The sequence below is a fragment of the Triticum aestivum genome, chromosome 5B (genome assembly GCF_018294505.1).
Source record: "Triticum aestivum cultivar Chinese Spring chromosome 5B, IWGSC CS RefSeq v2.1, whole genome shotgun sequence".
Taxonomy (NCBI): Eukaryota; Viridiplantae; Streptophyta; class Magnoliopsida; order Poales; family Poaceae; genus Triticum; species Triticum aestivum.
In genome coordinates this window covers 545,801,097-545,822,018 of record NC_057807.1, presented here as the reverse complement: position 1 = coordinate 545,822,018, position 20,922 = coordinate 545,801,097, and the positions used below count along the sequence as shown (strand labels likewise).

At 46.6% G+C, this 20,922-nt stretch overlaps 1 protein-coding gene across 1 annotated transcript; it reads left to right on the top strand.

The window, feature by feature from the left end:
* The first annotated feature begins 14,563 nt into the window (after positions 1 to 14,563).
* Positions 14,564 to 15,296, top strand: LOC123116861 (zinc finger protein 2-like). Its single transcript, XM_044537747.1, has one exon. It carries the CDS (start codon positions 14,627 to 14,629, stop codon positions 15,074 to 15,076), a length of 450 nt encoding a protein of 149 aa, XP_044393682.1. The 5' UTR covers positions 14,564 to 14,626; the 3' UTR covers positions 15,077 to 15,296.
* The last annotated feature ends 5,626 nt before the right edge of the window (positions 15,297 to 20,922 follow it).

Sequence of the window (20,922 nt, the reverse complement as noted above, 5' to 3'; positions counted from 1 at the left end):
GATGTGGTTTTATGTTTTAATTAGTGTTTATGCCAAGTAGAACCTATAGGATAAGCTATGATGATAGTTGATTTGATTCTGCTGAAAAATAGGAACTTTGCGCTCACGAGAAAAAGTTCAATAAATCACAGAAACGTGATTTTGCATTGATTCTTTTTTCTGCTGATCAATAAACAAATTTTCCAGTACGTTATATTTTTGTAGAATTTTTAGAGTTCCAGAAGTTTGCGTTAGTTACAGATTTCTACAGACTGTTCTGTTTTTCACAGATTCTGTTTTTCGTGTGTTGTTTGCTTATTTCAATGCATCTATGGCTAATAAATTAGTTTATAAACCATAAGGAAGTTGGAATACAGTAGGTTTAACACCAATATAAATAAAGAATGAGTTCATTACAGTACCTTAAAGTAGTCTTTTGTTTTCTTTCACTAACGGAGCTCACGAGATTTCTATTGAGTTTTGTGTTGTGAAGTTCTCAAGTTTTGGGTGAATTCTTTTGATGGATTATGGAACAAAGAGTGGCAAGAGCCTAAGCTTGGGGATGCCCATGGCACCCCCAAGATAATCCAAGGACACCAAAAAGTCAAATCTTAGGGATGCCCCGGAAGGCATCCCCTCTTTCGTCTACTTCCATCGGTAATTTACTTGGAGCTATATTTTTATTCACTACATGTCATGTGTTTTGCTTGGAGCGTCTTGTATTATTTGCGTCTTTGCTTGTTAGTTTTCCACAATCATCCTTGCTGTACACACCTTTTGAGAGAGCCATACATGATTTGGAATTTTCTAGAATACTCTAAGTGCTTCACTTATATCTTTTGAGCTTGATAGTTTTCCTCATAGTGCTTCACTTATATCTTTTGAGCGTAATAATTTTTGCTCTAGTGCTTCACTTAGATCTTTTAGAGCATGGTGGTGGATTTTCTTTAAAGAAACTATTGATCTCTCATGCTTCACTTAGATTATTTTGAGAGTTGTTAATAGCATGGTAATTTGCTTAATGTTAATATACTTGGTATTCAAGATTTGTGAAACTTTCTTTTGAGTGCGTTGAATACTAAGATAAGTTTGATGCTTGATAATTGTTTTGAGATGGAGGTGATAATATCAAAGCAATGCTAGTTGGGGTGATTATGAATTTAAAGAATGCTTGTGTTGAAGTTTGTGATTCCCGTAGCATGCACGTATGGTGAACCGCTTTGTGATGAAGTCGGAGCACAATTTTATTTATTGATTGTCTTCCTTATGAGTGGCAGTCGGGGACGAGCGATGGTCTTTTCCTACCAATCTATCCCCCTAGGAGTATGCGTTTAGTGCTTTGGTTTTTGATGACTTCTAAATTTTTGCAACAAGTGCATGAGTTCTTTTGATTAATGATGAGTCCATGGATTATACGCACTCTCACCCTTCCACCATTGCTAGCCTCTCTAATAACGCGCACTTTTCGCCGGTATCATACACCTACCATATACCTTCCTCAAAACAGACACCATACCTACCTATCATGGCATTTCCATAGCCATTCCGAGATATATTGTCATGCAACTCTCCACCGTTCCGTTCATATGACATGCATTACTTTTGTCATATTGCTTTTTGCATGAACATGTAGTTGACATTGTATTTGTGGCAAGGACACCTTCATAATTTTCATACATGTCACTCATGTTTCATTACATATCCCGGTACACCGCCGGAGGCATTCATATAGAGTCATATTTTGTTCTAAGTATCGAGTTGTAATTGTTGAGTTGTAAGAAAAATAAAAGTGTGATGATCATCATTATTAGAGCATTGTCCCAGTGAGGAAAGGATGATGGAGACTATGATTCCCCCACAAGTCGGGATGAGACTCCGGACGAAAAAAAAGAGTGGCCATAAAAAAAGAAAAAAAGAGAAAAGGCCCAAATAAAAAAAGAGAGAAAAAGAGAGAAGGGACAATGCTACTATGCTTTTTCCACACTTGTGCTTCAAAGTAGCACCATGATCTTCATGATAGAGAGTCTCATATGTTGTCACTTTCACATACTAGTGGGAATTTTTTATTATAGAACTTGGCTTGTATATTCCAATGATGGGCTTCCTCAAAAGTGCCCTAGGTCTTCGTGAGCAAGCAAGTTGGATGCACACCCACTTAGTTTCTTTTGTTGAGCTTTCATATACTTATAGCTCTAGTGCATCCGTTGCATGGCAATCCCTACTCACTCACATTGATATCTATTGATGGGCATCTCCATAGCCCATTGATACGCCTAGTTGATGTGAGACTATCTTCTCCTTTTTTGTCATCTCCACAACCACCATTCTATTCCACCTATAGTGCTATGTCCATGGCTCAAGCTCATGTATTGCGTGAAAGTTGAAAAAAAATGATATTTCTAAAGTATGAAACAATTGCTTGGCTCGTCATCGGGGTTGTGCAAGATTAAATACTTTGTGTGATGAAGATAGAGCATAGCCAGACTATATGATTTTGTAGGGATAACTTTCTTTAACCATGCTATTTTGAGAAGACATGATTGCTTTAATTTGTATGCTTGAAGTATTATTACTTTTATGTCAATATGAACTTTTGTCTTGAATCTTTTGGATCAGAATATTCATGTCACAATTGAGAAGATTTACATTGAAATTATGCCAAAGTATCACTCCGCATCAAAAATTCTTTTTTATCATTTACCTACTCGAGGACGAGCAGGAATTAAGCTTGGGGATGCTTGATACGTCTCCAACGTATCTATAATTTTTGATTGCTCCATGCTACTTTACCTATTGTTTTGGACTATATTGGGCTTTATTTTCCACTTTCATATTATTTTTGGGACTAACCTATTAACCGGAGGCCTAGCCCAGAATTGATGTTTTTTTTGCCTATTTCAGTATTTCGAAGAAACAGAATATCAAACGGAGTCCAAACGGAATAAAACCTTCGGGAACGTGATTTTCTCACCGAACGTGATCCAGGAGACTTGGACCCTACTCCAAGAAGTGCCAGAGGCGGTCACGAGGGTGGAGGGCGCCCCCCCTGGGCGCGCCCCCTACCTCGTGGGCCCCCTGTTGCTCCACCGACGTACTCCTTCCTCCTATATATACCTACGTACCCCCTTCAGATCAAATACGGAGCCAAAAACCTAATTACACCGCCGCAACTTTCTGTATCCCCGAGATCCAATCTTGGGGCCTGTTTCGGAGCTCCGCGGAGAGGGAATCTACCACGGAGGGCTTCTACATCAACACCATAGCCTCTCCGATGAAGTGTGAGTAGTTTACTTCAGACCTTCGGGTCCATAGCTAGTAGCTAGATGGCTTCTTCTCTCTTTTTGGATCTCAATACAATGTTCTCCCCCTCTCTTGTGGAGATCTATTCGATGTAATCTTTCTTTTTGCGGTGTGTTTGTTGAGACCGATGAATTGTGGGTTTATGATCCAGCTTATCTATGAACAATATTTGATTCTTCTCTGAATTTTTTTATGTATGATTGAGTTATCTTTGCAAGTCTCTTCGAATTATCCGTTTAGTTTGGCCAACTAGATTGGTAGTTCTTGCAATGGGAGAAGTGTTTAGCTTTGGGTTCAATCTTGCGGTGTCCTTACCCAGTGATAGAAAGGGTTGCAAGGCACGTATTGTATTGTTGCCATCGAGGATAACAAGATGGGTTTTTTATCATATTGCATGAATTTATCCCTCTACATCATGTCATCTTGCTTAAGGCGTTACTCTGTTTTTAACTTAATACTCTAGATGCATGCTGGATAGCGGTCGATGAGTGGAGTAATATTAGTAGATGCAGAATCATTTCGATCTACTTGTTTTGGACGTGATGCCTATATACATGATCATACCTAGATAATCTCATAATTATTTGCTTTTCTATCAATTGCTCAACAGTAATTTGTTCACCCACCGTAGAATACTTATGCTCTTGAGAGAAGCCACTAGTGAAACCTATGGCCCCCGGGTCTATTCTCATCATATCAATCTCCATTACTTTATTACTTGCTTTGTTTTTACTTTGCCTTTTACTTTTTACTTTGCATCTCTATGTCAAAAATACCAAAAATATTATTTATCATCTCTATCAGATCTCACCCTCGTAAGTGACCGTGAAGGGATTGACAACCCCTGATCGCGTTGGTTGCGAGTAGCTATCGTTTTGTGTAGGTACGAGGGACTCGTGCGTGATCTCCTACTGGAGTGATACCTTGGTTCTCAAAAACTGAGGGAAATACTTACGCTACTTTACTGCATCATCCTCTCCTCTTCGGGGAAATCCAACGCAGTGCTCAAGAGGTAGCAAGGGGCCTAGGGTTTGTACAAGGTCGGTTCACAAGGGAAGGAAACACCCGGACTCTAATCTTGCCGCTTACGTATGGAGAAGTCCCATCCGGACACGGAGAATAATCTTCAACCTGATCTTGTACGGCCCATACACCCCAGCCCATACTCCTGGGCCGGACACAAATGGACCCCCGAATCCAGGACTCCCTCACCTATTGTACTTATCATTTCCACAATTTATATCACTTAATATAACCAATGGAAACACTAAAACAAGCAAACTATGCATTGAAAATAGAATCTGTCAAAAACAAAACAGCCTGTAATGATCTGAACAATGACCATACTTCTGCAAATCGAACAATTTTAAAAAAATTAGGACAACCTCGGGAATTTATATATAAATCATCTTTAAAAAATTCAGAGCAAACGCACGTTTCTTTGAATTTACAAAATTCCAGAACTGGGCATGATGATTTCAATGATGCTCACATAAAAGATAAGAATTGAAACATAAAGAGAGCATCATGAATCACATGACAAGCACATTTAAGCCTTACCCACTTCCTATGCATAGGGATTTTGTGAGCAAACAATTTATGGGAACAAGAATCAACTAGCATAGGAATGCAAAACAAGTGCAACTTTAAAACTTTCAACATAAAGAGAGGAAACTTGATGTTGTTGAAATATATATGAGCATATATTCCCCTCTCATAATATAACTATCACATAAAGCATTCTTTTCATGATCCACAAGCATAGAAATTTTATTACTCTCCACATAAGCAAATTTATTTTCATGAATAGTAGTGGACGAAAACTCAAGAAAATAACTATCATGTGATACTTGATTGGCATTGTCAAATTGAAAATTAAGGTCATGACGACAAGATTCATGGCTATCATTGTTCTTTATGGCATACATGTCATCACAATAATCATCATAGATAGCAACTTTGTTCTCAAAATCAATTGAAACCTCTTCCAGAATAGTGGAATCATCATTAAATAAAGTCCTCACCTCTCCAAATCCACTTTCATAATTATTACAAAAAGATTCAACACCCTCCAAAATAGTGGGATCATTACTTCCTAGAGTTGACACTCTTTCAAACCCGCTTTAATCAATATAATCATCATAAATAGGGGGCATGCTTTCATCATAATAAATTTTCTCATCAAAACCTGGGGGACTAAAAATATCATCTTCATCAAACATAACATCTCAAGCTTATGGCTATGCATATGAATAGCATCATGGATATTCAAAGAATACATGCTCGCAACATTGCAACCTTGCTCATCATTCAAATATTTTATGCCAAACATTTTACTGAATTCTTCTTCTATCAATTGAGCACAATTTTAATTTTCATCATTTTCAAGAAAGACATGATAAAGACGAATAATATGAGGCACCTCAAATCCATTTTTTGTAGTTTTCTTTTATAAACCAAAATAGTGATAAAACTAGAAACTAAAAGATTCATTGCAAGATATAAAGATATACCTTCAAGCACTCACCTCCCCGGCAACGGTACTAGAAAAGAGCTTGATGTCTACTATGCAACATTATTCTTGTAGACTCGTGTTGGGCCTCCAAGCGCAGAGTTTTGTAGGACAGTAGCAATTTTCCATCAAGTGGTTGACCCAAGGTTTATCAATCTGTGGGAGGCATAGGATGAAGATGCTCTCTCCCAAACAACCCTGCAACCAAATAATAAAGAGTCTCTTGTGTCCCCAACACACCAAATAGAATGGTAAATCATATAGGTGCACTAGTTCGGCGAAGAGATGGTGATACAAGTATTGTAATGATAGTAGATATTGATTTTTATAATAGTAACAATAAAAAACAGCAAGGTAACGAGTAACAAAAGTGAGCACAAACGGTATTGCAATGCTTAGAAATAAGGCCTAGGTTTCATACTTTCGCTAGTACAATCTCTCAACAATGCTAATATAATTGGATCATATAACAATCCCTCAACGTGTGATGAAGAATCACTCAAAAGTTATTATCTAGCAGAGAACATAAGACGAAATTGTTTGTAGGGTACGAAACCACCTCAAAGTTATCCTTTCCGATCGATCTATCGAGCTATCCCTGTAAGTGTAACAAACAGCCCAAGAGTTCATACTAAACTAAAACCATATGATACACGTCAACCAACTCTAATGTCACCTAGATACTCCAATTTCACCACGAGTATCCGTGAGTTGATTATGCGATATGCATCAAACAATTTCGGATTCATAACACTCCTTGGCATGCTGACTATGCTAATTATATTATTGCTAAATATATACCACCTAGTTTCACACACCAACAAAAGAAAAAAAACCATCTATGATTTAAGACATTACTTTTGGGATGACCCATATCTTTATAAAGAGGGAGTAGACAGTATTATTAGAAGTTGTGTACCGGAGCATGAATAGGAACAAATCCTATGGAAATGTCATTCTGAAGCCTATGGAGGACATCATGCAGGAGATAGAACTGCTCACAAGGTATTGCAATCTAGTTTTTATTGGCCTACTCTTTTCAAGGATGCCTGTAAGTTTGTCTTGTCTTGTGATGAATGTGAAAGAATTGGTAATATCGGTAAGCATCAAGAAATGCCTATGAATTATTCACTTGTTGTTGAACCATTTGATGTTTGGGGTTTTGATTATATGGGACCTTTCCCTTCCTCTAATGCGTACACACATTTTTTGGTTGCTTTTGATTATGTTACTAAGTGGGTATAAGCTATTCCAACTAGTAGTGTTGATCACAACACTTCCATTAAAAATCTTAAAGAAGTTATTCTCCCAAGGTTTGGAGTCCCTAGATATTTAATGACTAATGATGGTTCACATTTTATCCATGGTGTTTTGCATAAAATGCTTGCTAAATATGATGTTAACCGTAGAATTGCATCACCCTATCATCCTCAATCTAGTGGTCAAGTAGAACTTAGCAATAGAGAAATAAAACTATTATTACAAAAAACTGTCAATAGGTCCCGAAAGAATTGGTCTAATAAATTAGATGATGCACTTTCAGCTTACATAATAGCTTATAAAAATCTTATGGGTATGTCTCCATACAAAATAGTATATGGGAAAGCTTGTCATTTGCCTCTTGAGTTAGAACATAAAATATATTGGGCAATTAAAGAACTCAATTATGACTTCAAACTTGCCGGTGAAAAGAGGTTTTTTTATATTAGCTCACTAGATGAATGGAGAACCCAAGTTTATGAAAATTTCAAACTATTCAAAGAAAAAGTAAAAAGATGGCATGACAAAAGAATCCAAAAGCGGGAATTCAAAGTTGGAGAATATGTTTTTTGTACAACTCTCATTTTAGATTTTGTGCAGGAAAACTTCTTTCCAAATGGGAAGGACCATATTTTATCAAAGAGTATTATCGCTCTGGAGCTATCACGATTAATAATGCCGAAGGAACTAACCTGAAGGTGGCCAATGGACAAGGAATTAAACATTATATCTCAGGTATGCCTATTAATGTTGAAAGCAATATTATCCAAACCATGACACAGAAGGAACACATAAAAGTAACCTTCCAGAACACTCCAGAATCCTGAAAAAGAGGAGGTACGTGATATGGTAAGTAAACGGACTCTGAAAAATCCGCAAAAATATTTTCTATCAGTTTTGGAATGTTAAAAAAATAGGAAAATAAGAAACAACCAGGAAGGCAACTGAGGTGGGCACGATACACATGGCACGTCTGCCCTCTCTGGCGCGCCCTGGTGGTTGTGCCCCCCTAGGTCACCTTCTCGACTCCGTTTTCCTTCCATATTCTTGTATCCCAAGATAAAAATAATCTTTATATATACTCCCAGACGATTTGACCATTGTATCACAAAAAAATCCTCTATTCTTGTTTCGTGATGTTTTCCTGTCATATCTAGGTCGCCATGGCTCCATCAAGCTCCTCCAAGGACAAGTTCCTCGAAAAGGTCATCAACTCGTACTTGTCGGAGGTGATGAAGCACCCTTAAGCCATTGAGATGCGTGAGGGGGTGCTCCACATCCGAGATGTTCAGGGGGCCAAGAGGACGAGGAGCGTGGAGGCCAGGCTCGAGGCGGTGGAACAAGACATCTTCAAGTGCCAAGGGATGGTGGAGCGTGGACTTAGCGCCTATCACTCCATGATCACGGAATTCACCCCTGACCACATGGTGGATGGCCGGTCCATGAAGGGCATCGTCTTCTACAAGCAAATCAATTTTCTCCAAAGCCAAATCTATCACTACGGCAGGAGGCTTCTAACGCGACACTACGATCAGAGACCCTTTGACGAAACTATGTGTGATGCATTAATTGTAAACGGCGATGTAAAAATAGTCAAAAAATATGCAAAACGTTTGCGATGAAGGATACATCAAACACGGCTCAAATTTTAGTTGCGTGTGTGAGCCGGGGCATACGGTTCAGTTCAATGAACTATTTGCGATGAGGCAGAACAAAATAAACAGGCAGCCAGATGAAGGCGTGTGTGATATACGGCATACAGTTCACTCGGATAAACTGTTTGTGATGAGGCAGAACAACAGAAACAAGCAGCCAGATGAAGTTGTGTGTGATATACGGCAAACAGTTCACTCGGATGAACTTTTTGCTTTGAGCCAAGAGAACAGAAACGGTTCAACTTAACAAGACGTGTGTGATACGCGATAAATAGGTCTGTAATCGGAAATGTGTGAGAAGACCGATAACAACACAGACGATTCCTGTTAACAAGTCATGTGTGTTGTGAGTAAACGATTGCTGGTATACAATTGTCAGTGATTGATGAAATCATCACTGGCGGGTTCCATTTTTTAGTCTATGTGCGATGTGATTTGCTCTATCTACAGAGCATCAACATATATACTTAAAAAGACAGCATTGCATAACCAAATTAAGCATACAATTACATAAGTGACTACACACACAACATGTTCACACACCGAAGTTAGCAATTACATGCATACTAAACTAGGAGAGACGAGGATCTAATCATCTACTTGTTGCGACAACGCTTGCCATTACTCTGCTTCCGGCTAGATCCCTGGCCATTTTGGGGAAGGAGGCACTTCCTCATGTCAACGATCCGCCTGTACATCTCGTAGCTCGTGTATGCCTCCTTGGCCGCGTACACGACATGAGCTTTGTCGAGTTTCTCAATCCAGGCCGAGTGCCAGGCACGCTTGTCCTTGTTGCAGGAATCCTTCATGTCTCTGTAGTAGGGATCAATGATAGCCTCAGCGAGGTGAACCATTGAGTCATTCTCATGCTCGTTGTTGCCCCAGATCTTGTATTGGCCCTGGATGTCAACAAGATTCTAGCAGGCGATACTCGAATTCTTGAGCACCTTTACATCATTGGTGATGTCCACCATAGCGAACATGTAGTGGGGGATGTTGACCAACCTGGCGAAATTCTCGCAAGGCCTTGTGGCCAGGCAGTAGTGGTAGACGAGGACATGATATCGCACACACATCTGGGCGACGACGACCTTGGGATGAGACCCGGCACGAGCGCGGTTGTACTCGAGGTTGAACCTGACCACCTTGTACTTCTCCTCAATAAGCAACAGCTCCATGATGTGGATGGAGTGCTCCACCCAGGTCGGGTTGTTGGTCTACACCACCGTGAGTTGCGTGAACTTTCTATAGGTGTCCACCACGGCATGCATGGTGAACTGCTGCTCGTCATCGGCAGCCGCGAAGCGCCATTGGAGCCGCGCAGGATACCCACTAAGAGTTTGTCGTGGTGGGTGTGCTTCTTGCAATGGTGCGGCGCGATCGAAAGGTTGAAGAGACACAAGGGTTAAATGGTCGCTGTAATAAATGAGGGTCGGCCGGCCTGTAATCGTCTTATCGTCACGTCTTGTCACCGCGTTCATAGTGGAGGATTCCAGTGCATGCTTGACAACACCACACATGTTTCGTTTGACCACACATAGGCTCGAAGAGGTGCCAAATGTATCATCGGTGAGCCTGTTCCCGCGCTGCCGTGCAGTTTACTGCGCAAGCTTCCCACCCGACTAGTTTGGCCACGCGTCGGCTAGAAGAGGGACAAATCGTAGGCGTTTATTGGTAAAAGGCTTTGTAAAAATGAAGTGTGTGGAATGACTTCGGTCATAGGTTTACCGTGGATGATGAGGTCAAAGTTACACAGAAGGGTGATGATGGACACTCGAGTGCGATAATTAATTTTATGCTCTACATGGCACACGGTTGAAGAAACCAACTGTGTGCAATAATGTCGATATCACAGTCGAGTTAGCTATATAGATCGTGTGCTATGAGATTGACAAGGTAAACAGATTCAAGAATGGTTAATAAAATCTAAGTCCATTGCATATTAAGGTCAAAATAGTATACCAATATACGAGTCTCACACGATGTCATTTCAACGATTGTACCACAAAAGCTCAAATATTATAAGGTTCAAATTCCAGAGTTATATGGTTCAAATTCAAAGATTACAAGATTCAAACAGATATTAGAAATGAACTTCAGCTCGTCAGCAAGGTTCAAACTGATACTAAGGACCAAAGTAACACAGTGGTGGATATTTTAATTTTACCTAACAGTTAGGGCATCTCCAGCCGCGCCCCCAGGAAGGCCTCCCCAGGCGTTTTTTCGCGCCGGCACCGAAAAACGGCCCAGTCGCGCCCCCAGGAGCCCGATTTTCGCCGGCTTGGGCCGAAAACAGCGCCGGCGGACCCAGCCCGAACCCGGCGCGCTGGGGGGCGCCCGGGGGCGCCGGGCGAACTGTTTTGGCGTGAATAAGCCGCGGGCCCACCGCGTCAGCGACACGGCTCTCTTCTCGGCCCTTCGTCGTCCTCATCACCTCGTTTCCCGCGGCGAATCAATGCCAAAGCTGCCGCGCGCTGCCGCGCCGGTCAGCACCACTGATGCCTCACGGGCGGCGCAGTGAAGACCGGACGACACGCGTCCCTCGCCCTCCCTCGCCCGCCACACGTACACACGGTGGCACGCGCGCCTTGACCTATATATGACGCGCCCCGACGCACTCGGCGACTCACACTCTCCCGCCGTCGCCGTTCCTCCCTCTCCTCTCCTCTCTTTCGCCGTCTCCAGTTCACACCCATGGCAGAGCGCTTCCCAGGCAACGGCGCGGCGGCGAACGGCTTCGGCCGCCGCCATCTTCATGAAGACAAGGCTCGCCTCCTTTACGAGGCCGAGTACCCGGTCCCGCCGGACATGCGGGTGCCCGGGGCGTGGAGGATCAGCGCGGGCGGCGTGCCGGTGCCTCCGGTACCCACCGGCGCGGCGCGGCGTGCGAAGATCGCATGTATCCGCTCGAACCTTCCGCGTGCAGCGGGGGAGGGGCCACGGTATTGTCCCCGACAGCCCGCTCTGGGACCTTTACTTCCGCCGCCGTCACGCCCAGCAGCTCGAGGCCACCAACGGCGTCGTGCCCTCCGGCAGGCTCAACGCTGCCGGCCGGCGTCGGTGGTGGGGCGTGCCCGGGCGCACGTTGGAGGCCGTCCTCGAGTACATCGAGGGCGGCAACACGCCGCGCCTCGAGTACCCCCCCCCCTTCCTTCTCACGCCGCCGGGGAAGCTCCTGGACCCCGAGGCGCATGGAGACCGGGGGATCCTCCTCCTCGTCCGGCGGCTCGCCCTGCCTCCGCCCCGTCAAGCCGGAGCCCAGGGCACGCCGGTCAGCACGCGCACCCGCAGCTCCGGCGTCCGCATCGGCGCCAACGCCTCTCCACCCACCGGCCGCTTCGTCCTCGTCGAGCCCAAGCCGGAGCCAGGCTTCCCTGCGGAGTACGAGGAGATAGCCCGGCGCGGCTTCTCCGACGAGGATGCCATGCGGTGGGCGCGGGACGACTACCTCCGCGACAAGATGGTCTGGCAGCGCCGGGCCCTGGAGGAGATCGCCGCCCGCAATCATGGGCACGAGGACGAGCACGGCGTCGTGGTCCTCGACAGCGATGACGACGACGATGACGACGCCCCCGGACCGTCCAACCCGCCGCGCCAACCGGGGGAGGGATGCAGCAGGGACGGCGGAGGCGTAGGTGGGGGCGGCGACGACGACGACGACGATGATGACGACGGCGGTGACTACACGCGGTTCTACAGCCTTCTCGGCATGTAGAACCGCATGAGCAGGCGGCGAGGCGGGCGGCGAGGGAGATGGCGGGGGTAGCCCGCGGTAGTTTTTTCTTTTTTGTAAAATATGTTTAAGTTTGAACGAACTCGCCGATGTTTGCGTTAAATTTGAGTCGTTTTTGCGCCGTATTTGACTTTTTTGACTAACCATGGGCGCCGCGATTGAGGGGCATCACGCCCTCAGTGCGCGGGTTAGCGCCGGTGCGCCCCAGGGGGCGATTTTTTGCCCCTCCTAGGGGGCCAACGGCTGGAGATGCCCTTAGTAGCGACAAACGAGCGCCCAAGTGTCTCTGGTATGTTTCTATACACGCCTAGCAAAACTCGCGGCGGCCGTCAAAAATGACACGCCGTATTAGTAGGCGTTTCTAAGATTGTGGTTAAATGCTAAATTATCAGGCGTGCCGTGCTTAGCGAGATTTTTGTCAAAAGAGACCACTTGCCGAATCAAAATGACAAAAAAGACCACCTCTTGATCAGATTGATAAAAGAGACCCCCTCGGCCGTGGCGGCAGGCGCGCCAGGCGACACGTGGCACCTGCCGCCACGCCGTGAGGCGGCCGGCCCTGCTGCCGCGCTGCCAGGCGGCAGCCTGCGCATTACAGTTTTTCAGCGCCTTGCCACATAGGACGAAACGGAGCTGGGTATCGTGGACCCTGCCGCCACCATAGGAGGCGGCCGGAACTGTACTTGCTGCCACCATTGCATGCACGGGTTGGGTCACTAAGTGGCATCATTGCATGCACGGGGTTCTACTGGATGCATTTCCGGTGCTAGCTAAGATCATCTCTAGTGATTTCGCTGATTGGACGACCAAAAAGCTGCTACTCCCTCCTTACCAGTTTATAAGGCTCATTTCAAAATCGCCAGATTTCCATAACATAAGGCTCAATTCGTGGTCCGCTCGGTTGAAGCGCTGCGGTCATTTCGATCCCTACGCACACAATTAATTCGCTGGCTGCTGTTCTCGTACGAAGAGAAATGGCCAACTCCTTTCCTCTCCCTCGCTGCATGCATGCATGCACCACCCACTTCTTTAAAATGACTCGAAGCACTCGTGTTCTTTCACCCACCCTCCTCTACTCTTTTCATCCACATACGAAACGAGAGCAGCAAAGCGATGTCAGATTGGATTCCGGACGTCGAGAAGGAGCTCCAGCCATTGGTGATGGGCACGGAGAACTCCGGCGGCGCCGTAGCCATGGGCGCTACTGACGCAGCTGTCAACGGAGATGCTGTCCGCACAGTCCGCCGCTAATGATGTGTTTGATGCACACGCAGAGAGCCAGCTTCCCGCCGGAGGCGAGGGTCAGCACGATGCTGATGATGAAGTGGGGGCGCTTCTGGACCAAGTCGAGGCGTTCGTCGATAACTTCTCAGCGCTCCTCGACAAGGTCGAGCAGCTCGTGCACTAGCTCACGATCACCCAGGTCGAGAAGAATGGTGTGGCTAAACTTGCTTGCTGCCCACCACTTTATACTGCAGTGCATGTACGATTTGCTATGGCGGGAGAGGCAGTGTTCGAGTTCGCAGCCCCAACGCTGAAAAACCAAAAATTGAGCTAATGGCACCAGATGATTTTGGCGGTGCTTCTTTCATTTGTTGTTTGGCACCGCGCATGCAAAACATGAAAATGAAACTGGCCTATGCATGCGCCATGCAGATGAGAGAGAGAGAGAGGTGGGAGAGACCGCGCGCACGGGCCGGTTTAGTTTTGAGGTCAGGCGGGAGAGAGCGCGCGCATGCAGTAAGTTCAGAGCGGAGGCGGGAGAGAGCGCGCGCATGCAGCCGTTAGCGCGCAGCATATAGAGCACGCGGGCGCTGGAGTTATTGCGTTGGGGGTCGAACGGCCGAGAATTAATATTGCGGCGCGCACAGTTTTCGCGAAGAAAAAGCCCAAAGCTTATTGGGCACTTTCTAAACCAGCTCAATTCATCCCAGCCAATAGACATTTCCCTTGGTTGGTGAGATTTCAGATAAGAGCCTTATAAACCGGTAAGGAGGGAGTATGTCCGGTTCAAGCAAATGCGCTCCAGGTGCCAGCAGCTACAGTGCCGGCCCACCGTCCCGCGTGCGGCAGCAGCAGTGTGTCATTCAGTGGGCTAGTCCACGCTTCACACCGCCCCGCGCCTCCTTCTCCACACACTCCCGCCCGCGCGCACCATCTTCGACGTGCCGGCTCCGGCCATCGACTATGGAGGGCCAGGCGCCGCAGTCGCACCAGCTGCTGCTGCACGGCGTCAGACTCGAACTCCGCCTCAACCCCACCACGCAACAGCGAGACGGCCGGCTCCCGGCGTCCCCCTCTGCGGCTGCAGTCGCCGCGGAGCACCAGCGCGGCGGCGGGCGGGAGACCTTCTCCTGCAACTACTGCCACCGCAAGTTCTTGAGCTCGCAGGCGCTCGGCGGCCACCAGAACGCCCACAAGCTCGAGCGCACCCTCGCCAGGCGCAGCCGCTACGCCGACGCCACGCCTTCCTCCCCGGCCGTCGCCCACCGCTGGCTGCACGGCGGCGGGGAGCTCTGGGGCTACGCTACTTCACCCGCGGCGAGCATGGGCGGCTGGGCTGGCACTCGCAGCACCAAGACGGCCGGCGGGGAGGCCACGGCGGAGAATGAGATAGACTTGTCGCTCAAGCTCTGAGCACCGCCACGGCCGGCGGGGAGGCGGTGGAGTTCATATATTCGAGCGGCACTACCTGCATGCGCCAGCGTGTCAACAAGTACCACTACTACTAGTGTTCTTAATTGTTGCAAGCACCCGGTGATTAATTAACTATTGAGTACCTACCTAGTGCAATGGATTGTTTCAGCTCATCAATTAATTTTATATGTGTACGCTAAAATGGATTAAAAAGCTACTCTCTCCGTTCATTTTTGTAAGTCATTTCAGACAAAACTTAAAATAGATTGTTTTGTACATTGTCTAAAATATTTTCAAGGTCTTATAAGAGTGAACAGAGGAAGTAGCTTATACACGCGTGTAACCTGTTGCCTCGGAGGTGTTTGGCTCAGGGAGGTAACGCAAACTTAATCGTAATGAGGTTACGCCGGCACTGTGAACGAAATGAGCAAAATCCATAACGTGTTTGGTTCAGCTCTAAAATAGACTGTAACCAAATTAATAAACCATCGTAGGAGTACCAACTTCAGATCTGCAGTAACTCCAGGAAACAAATCCAAAATTCGAAAATAAAACAAAAGAAGAAATCAATGGGCACAAGAACACGAAGTGCATCAGCTGCCTCACATCGACGGATCCCCGCCAGAGCCAGAGCCGCCACCAAAGCTTCCTGCATCAACACCAATCGAGGATGGCGACGATTATGAGGAGATCTGCAGTTGGGGATCAGCGGTCGACGCGTCTACTCGTGCTCGTGCGGCCTCACCTCGTCGAGGGCTGCCACAGGCGCGGGCGTTGGTGCTGCTGCAACTGCAAGGCGGCTCCGTGGCGGAGGCAATCGGCAAGGAGCAAACTTCTCGCTGTGGCGTGGCGAGTGGTATCGTTATCCAATTACGGTGGGGAGTGGGCGGAATCGGGAGTACCTTCTTTGGCACTGCATGCACAATATCAAACTGTTTCTTTTTGCTTGGGCACTATCTGCTAGACCCCCCCTTGCTTATGCGTGAGGTCCGCTTGTCTTGCATTTCTTGGAAGTTGCTTGCTTAGCTGAACGACGGCCATTTTCTCGACAGTGAACTTCTAACGGCAAAGACATTGCTTTGCTGTCTTTGCCGCCGTGTAACTGCTCCCTGCCTATTACAACACCCTACCTTGGCCTAGCTGCTACAAAGATCGAATATCCACCATGATCTGACTGGATGTCTACCCAACTCATACCCTCACACATCCTTAGATATTGATACCACAAGCGCTCTTTTAAACAAAACTCGCACACTCCTTTTAAAAATATATATCCTCACTTTCCCCTCGATTACATAGCGGATTTTTTTGGTCTAGCTATTTGGGTCCTCCGATGACATGGAAATAACGATTTCTAAATCATCATCGTCGCCCCCGCGTCGCCCCGTCATGGGCGACTCAGGCGGCTCCCCAAACCCTAGCCACTAGGGTCACCACCACCTCCCTCCCTTCTCTATGACGCCGCCGGAGGATGCCGATGGGCTAGGCCCGGCGGCCGACAGCGGTGGCGGGGGTTATCCTCCCTGACTCGTGTAGGAGGGGATGGGGCAAGATCTCCTAGCGCGAGACAGCGCGGCCGCGATCTGATCTATGGTGGCGCGACGGCGTGCTCCAGGCGGCAGCCTTGGCTGGAGGCTTGGCTGCCTGGTTGCGGGCCACCGCCACCGCCGTGGAGGTCTGGGCAGCGGCTAGATCTAGTTGGGTGCATGCATGCGTCTCCTGGTCTCCTGGCCTGGATCCTGGGGTGGCGGCCCTGGAAGGTGGCGGCGGGTGAAGCTCAGGCGACCCACGGTGGCATGGCGTGGTGATGTCCTTGACCAAGGCGTAACTCCGCCGATGATTTGGTGGCGGCTCCAGATTAGATCGGATCAGTGACGGTGACGAGCACGCATGGGACCCTTCCCAACGGCTCTTGCAGTTTTGCGAGGTGGGATGGCAGCCCTCTCCCGAACTCCAGTGATGGCACACGCAGGCAATGGCCGGTGTGCCAGGGCTGCTATAGGTGGTCGCCGGATCTGTGAGGCCAGATCTGGGGCTTTGAAGGTGGTCTGGTCAATGCACAAGATGTGGGATGGATGCTCATGGGACAAGATCCGGGTGCAGCCAGTGGCCGGAGTCGGTGATGGTGAGACCCTTGGCGGTTTCCTTCTTGGAGGCATCATTGAGGTGAAGTTCCTGCCTCCTTTCGCTAATTTTGGGGAAAACCCTTGAACAGTCGATCAGATGATGGCGTCACTCACGTGTCGTTCCCCCTGTGGGGGCATCATTTTTGGAGGTGCGCATTGCCTTGAGGGACCAGTGGATGGCTCAGCAGTGGAGCGGCGTTCCATGTGAAGATCGTGGATGTTGCCTAGAGGGGGCGAATAGGTGCTTTAAAATAGTTACGGTTTAGGCTTGAACAAATGCGGAATAAAACTAGTGTTTAATTTGCCAAGCACAAAACATAAAACAACTGGCTCACCTATGCGCACCAACAACTTATGCTAAGAAAGATAAACAACTATGTGATAGCAAGATATACAACAAGAAACACTATGGCTATCACAAAGTAAAGTGCATAAGTAAAGGGCTCGGGTAAGAGATAACCAAGGCACGCGGAGACGATGATGTATCCCTAATTTCACACCCTTGAGGATGCTAATCTCCGTTTGGAGCGGTGTAGAGGCACAATGCTCCCCAAAATGCCACTAGGGCCATCGTAATCTCCTCATGCCCTCTCGCACGATGCAAGATGTCGTGATTCGACTAAGGTACCCTTAAGGACGGTCACCGAACCCGTACAAATGATAACCCTTGGGGCCAGTCACTGGTACCCGTACAGTGTGAGCGGTACTATCGCTTATAAGTTGTAGTACCGCACACTCACTGTTGCGCTACTACCACTGAGAGCGTGACAGATCCAGAAGCAACTGGATAGTGGAAGTGGAGCGGTACCGCTTCTACCACTTATAAGTGGTACTACCGCTCGCACTACAATTCTACTATCACGCAACCCGACATGAAAAGTCGAGTTCCCAGAAGCAGCAGTAGTAGCTGCAGTACTGGATAGCGGAAGTACCATTTATAAGCGGTACTACCGCTTCCCAGAGCGGTACTACCACGAGAGTGCCACAAAGAAGCCCAAGCAAAACAGATGGATGCGGGAAAACCAGAACTATTATAACTTCTGCAAATGAGCTCCGAATAGAGCAAACTCAAACTTGTTGGATAGACGACGACACATACTATCCAACAGCGACTGGTTACAGTAAGAAGTGGTAGTAGAAAAATGCCTAATGATATATAGGTGTGAAACCTCCTTCCGTGAAGAACCGGCAAAAACTCCAACATCGAAAACATCATAGAAGATGCATATGAACTCTGTTTTCGATGAACTCGATCTTGTCATGAAGATGACCAAAAGCCCAAAAACTCACATAGAGAAAACCAGACAAGAACCAAGAAAGATGATGCAAGGATGCAAATACGATCAAGCTACTCACTTGAGAGCCCCCCTTGATAGTACGACAATCGATCCTATAAACTGGTCTCCCAACTACCACCATGAGACCGGCAAAATAGAAAACCTATCAAGGGCAAACCTTTGCCTTGCACAAAGTCCACTTGAGCAAGATGATGACGATCTTGACTCCCTCAAGTTGGACCATCTTTCTTGATTGCGTTGGCTCGATGAAGACTAGTAGATTGCTCCCCCATACACCACTATGGGTGAGCCACTTTTCAGCACATCTTCACAAGTCCATTGTCACCACAATGGACGTCAAGCTTCAAGCATGTGATCTCTTAGTGATGCTCCTCTTGAACTTTCACAACGCAACCTAACCCCACATAGAACTCTCACGTAGACCATGGGTTAGTACACAAAGCGTAATATACAATGCTTACCATACCATGGGATCACTTGATCGCTCTCGATACATCTTGACGATTTGTGTGTTGATCACCTTGATTCACTCTTTGACTTAGTTGTGATCAACCTTGTATCATGTTTTCTCTATGACTAATCCTTGGATAATTCCTTGAATAACACATTGATCATCACATAAACTCCATGAAACCAATAAATGGACTTCAAGAAAAGCCTATGAGCAGGTCCTACTAATATACCTCAAGGCAACCATTAATCCATAGAGAATGTCATCAATTACCAAAACCACACATGGGGGCACCATGCTCTTTCACCATGTGACACCTCGACACGTGGAGCCTCGGCGGCATGGCGCGGCAGGGTCTCGGTGACGGATGTGTGATGATGGACGCGTGTAGGGAGGTAGCGTTGTCTGGCGCCGTGGTGGCGTCGACGATAGACCTGGCAAGGTCGATGCGTCAGTACCGGCTCTGAAGATGGATCGGTGGGAGATGGCGGTTGCGGCCTCTAAGAGTGTGTCGGACCGGTGTGTGCCCCGGACCCGGCAATGCGTCTTGGTTGGGACATCCGACTTTAATGTTAGGCTTTGGTGTGAGGTATGTTTGGTATTCGGCTTGGACAATCGACACCCCTTCATCAAGTGGATAGGAGTAGCGACAGATGTTGCCAAGATGGTGGCTTCAGACTTACTGATGTATTACTTTGTAAGATATTTGTGAATAATTAATAAAATGGTTGCATGCATCGCCCAGATGCAGAGGCCCGGAGTCATCCTCCTTTTCAATAAAAAATGATGACACGGCGGTTTAATCTGCACATCCATTGAAATTGGTTTGCAAGTGCAAAGAGGGCAAGAAGTTCGAAGCATGCAACTAACACTATTTTTATGGGTTACCCTACAAAGTCGGTGTTGGTCTTCGGGGCTCCAATCCCCTTTGAGTTCGTGTGTCTGGGTGGAACCGATAGAGCTCCGACGTAGATTCTTGTCGTTTCCTTTAAACGGTGGTGTTAGTGTTTTTTTGCCGTCCGTGTGCGACGGCGAGATCTGACAGGACGCTAGTCCTTAGGGGCGCGTGCATGAAGACTGTCCGGCTATCAACCACAAGGTGAGGCCTGCTCATCTTGTATAACTTTGTGATCATGCATGACAAGTACTTCCTCTATAAACAAATACTTCCTCTGTTTCTTTTTAGTCTGCCTATAAAATTTAGTCGAAGTCAAACTTTGTCAACTTTGGTCTAAGTTTATAGAGAAATATATCAAGATTTACAATATGAAATCAATATTATTAGATGCATCATGAAATTAATTTTCATACAATATAGCTTTATTGTAGATGTTGATATTTCTTTCTATAAAGTTAGTCAAACTTTACAAAGTTTGACTTTAACCAAATATTATATACTGACTAAAAAGAAATATGGGAAGTATAAGATGTTTTAGATCACTGGAGAGGTAACAGTCATCTTGAGATCAACGAAGACCATGGTGTGTAGAGTGTTCGTGTGGTGGGCCATGCTCTGAAATGTGGCAGTAGATCCTCCCGCTGAACAATCCCTCCTAATTAAGCCATGTGACCAACACGAACTAACGCGGAAAATGGGATTATTTAAAGTGCTCATCCCCACCCCAATTCCAATTTGCATCGAGTTGTACAACGACCTTGCAAATCAGATTTCATTAGTCGCATCGTCCAATCTGCGCCCATCTATGTGATATCCCTTCAAATCGGAACCATAATTTGGTGTCAAAGCCATCAAAATCATTGAGAAAGTTTCATTGCGACTTGTTTGGAATCACTTCGAATAAATACACAGATCTGTATCTCATAAATTTGAAGAGCGTCTTCGAAGCCATCCTACAGTGTGGGCACCACGACGATGTGGCTCAGCAGGCAGCCAAAAGTCCCTTGGACGTTGGCGGCGGCAGCAGCAGCCATGCTGATGCGCAGCTGCAATGGCCTTGGAGACCATGTAAC

Excerpts from the sequence above, each read along its gene's own strand:
- LOC123116861 (XM_044537747.1), top strand. The coding sequence starts at position 14,627 with ATGGAGGGCCAGGCGCCGCAGTCGCACCAGCTGCTGCTGCACGGCGTC.